The sequence below is a fragment of the Hipposideros armiger genome, unplaced genomic scaffold (assembly GCF_001890085.2).
Source record: "Hipposideros armiger isolate ML-2016 unplaced genomic scaffold, ASM189008v1 scaffold_57, whole genome shotgun sequence".
Lineage (NCBI taxonomy): Eukaryota > Metazoa > Chordata > Mammalia > Chiroptera > Hipposideridae > Hipposideros > Hipposideros armiger.
In genome coordinates this window covers 727756-729240 of record NW_017731407.1, presented here as the reverse complement: position 1 = coordinate 729240, position 1485 = coordinate 727756, and the positions used below count along the sequence as shown (strand labels likewise).

The window sequence follows — 1485 nt, the reverse complement described above, 5'->3', positions numbered from 1 at the left end:
TTTTAACAGCCTTAATTACAATCCTTGCTAATGATGATGGCCCTGGAGTTCTATCATTTAACAACAGCGAGCACTTTTTCTTAAGAGAACCTACAGCTCTCTATGTACAGGAGAGTGTTGCAGTATTGTATGTTGTTCGGGAACCTGCCCAAGGACTGTTTGGAACTGTGACAGTTCAGTTCATTGTGACTGGAGTGAATTCTTCAGTGGAGTCTAAAGATCTGACTCCTTCCAAAGGCTATATTGTTTTAGAGGAAGGTGTTCGATTCAAGGTACAGTATGAACCTTCACTGACAATGAAGGATTATCTTTGATATTTACAAAACAATTTTCTCTTAGAAGAGCAATCCAGGTTCTAGAAAGAAAACAAAAATATTTCCAGCTTAACCATTAGGTTTAAGACATGATTAGATTACTGTGTGAAAGTGCCATAGTGCTACTCTGTCTACAGAGCGCCACTGGTAAAATTTGTTCTGTTAATCAGGTAGTGGAATGCGCAAATAATAAAGAAAATATATGAATTCTATTTTACATATTAAGCACATTTAAGTGGAATACTTCATTTTATATGCCTGTAAACCACACACTAAAACTAAACTATTCTTTTCTGTCATTAAGCCTCAGCCCAATCATTCCTTCTAGCCACATTTTTGTTAAGCAAAATATAACTGCTTACTTCAGACCGCTTGTTTGAGAAGCAAGTATCCTATGTGAATAGGATTAGCTTATTGGAGAAAAATGCTTGATTTGGGTTAATAATAAATCTGATCTACACTAGCAGAAGTATATCTTCAGAAACCTCTTTTCCTGTTTCTGCTACTAAACTTTACTTTTAAAACACAGTTTAAGTTTAAAATAGCTAATTGCATTAGCTTAAGACATTTTTTCAAGCCAGTTATATAAAGTATAATAATTCTAAAATAATACATGTTAAACTATTTTATCTAAAAGAAGTCCACCCAATAATTAAATAATTTTATTTAAGATCAGTTTGTGTAAACTTGAACACATTTTGTAATGTATGTTTAATTTTTTCACATTCTTGAAATTTTAGAACCTTTTTTTATTGTTTTCAAGGATTCTTGCATCTTGATATAGATATAAAAATTCAAATTTGAAGTATTTTATGAATTTGCCATTGCTTTATATTCACATGCTTTTTCTTTTAAAAATATTTTAAATTTTAAAAAATATTTTAAATTATTTTATTGTGGTTTTTTTTTTAAGACTTTTTTTTACAGTGTATTTGAAGACTTTTAGTTCATTAGGCGAATTAAATGTTAGAGAAAATTAGAAAGAAAAATAAATTTTTCTTTCACAACATAGCTGCTTTTTTCCCCACATTTTGATTTTGAGATACAAAGAGTAAATAAACTACACAAATCTTAATTGTATGGCTCAATGACTTTAAAACTATGTATACACCCATGTAACCATGACTCAGATTAAGATACTGAAGATACCATCACCTAAAAGATTCTTGCC

General features: G+C 30.2%; 1 protein-coding gene across 1 annotated transcript in view; it reads left to right on the top strand.

The window, feature by feature from the left end:
• The window catches only part of ADGRV1 (adhesion G protein-coupled receptor V1), a 548236-nt gene that overhangs the window by 143565 nt on the left and 403186 nt on the right, over window positions 1-1485 (top strand). Inside the window, exon 41 of the mRNA XM_019641108.1 lies at window positions 10-277. Within this exon, the coding sequence (XP_019496653.1) occupies window positions 10-277 (268 nt within the window). The remainder of the gene's footprint in view (window positions 1-9; window positions 278-1485) is intronic.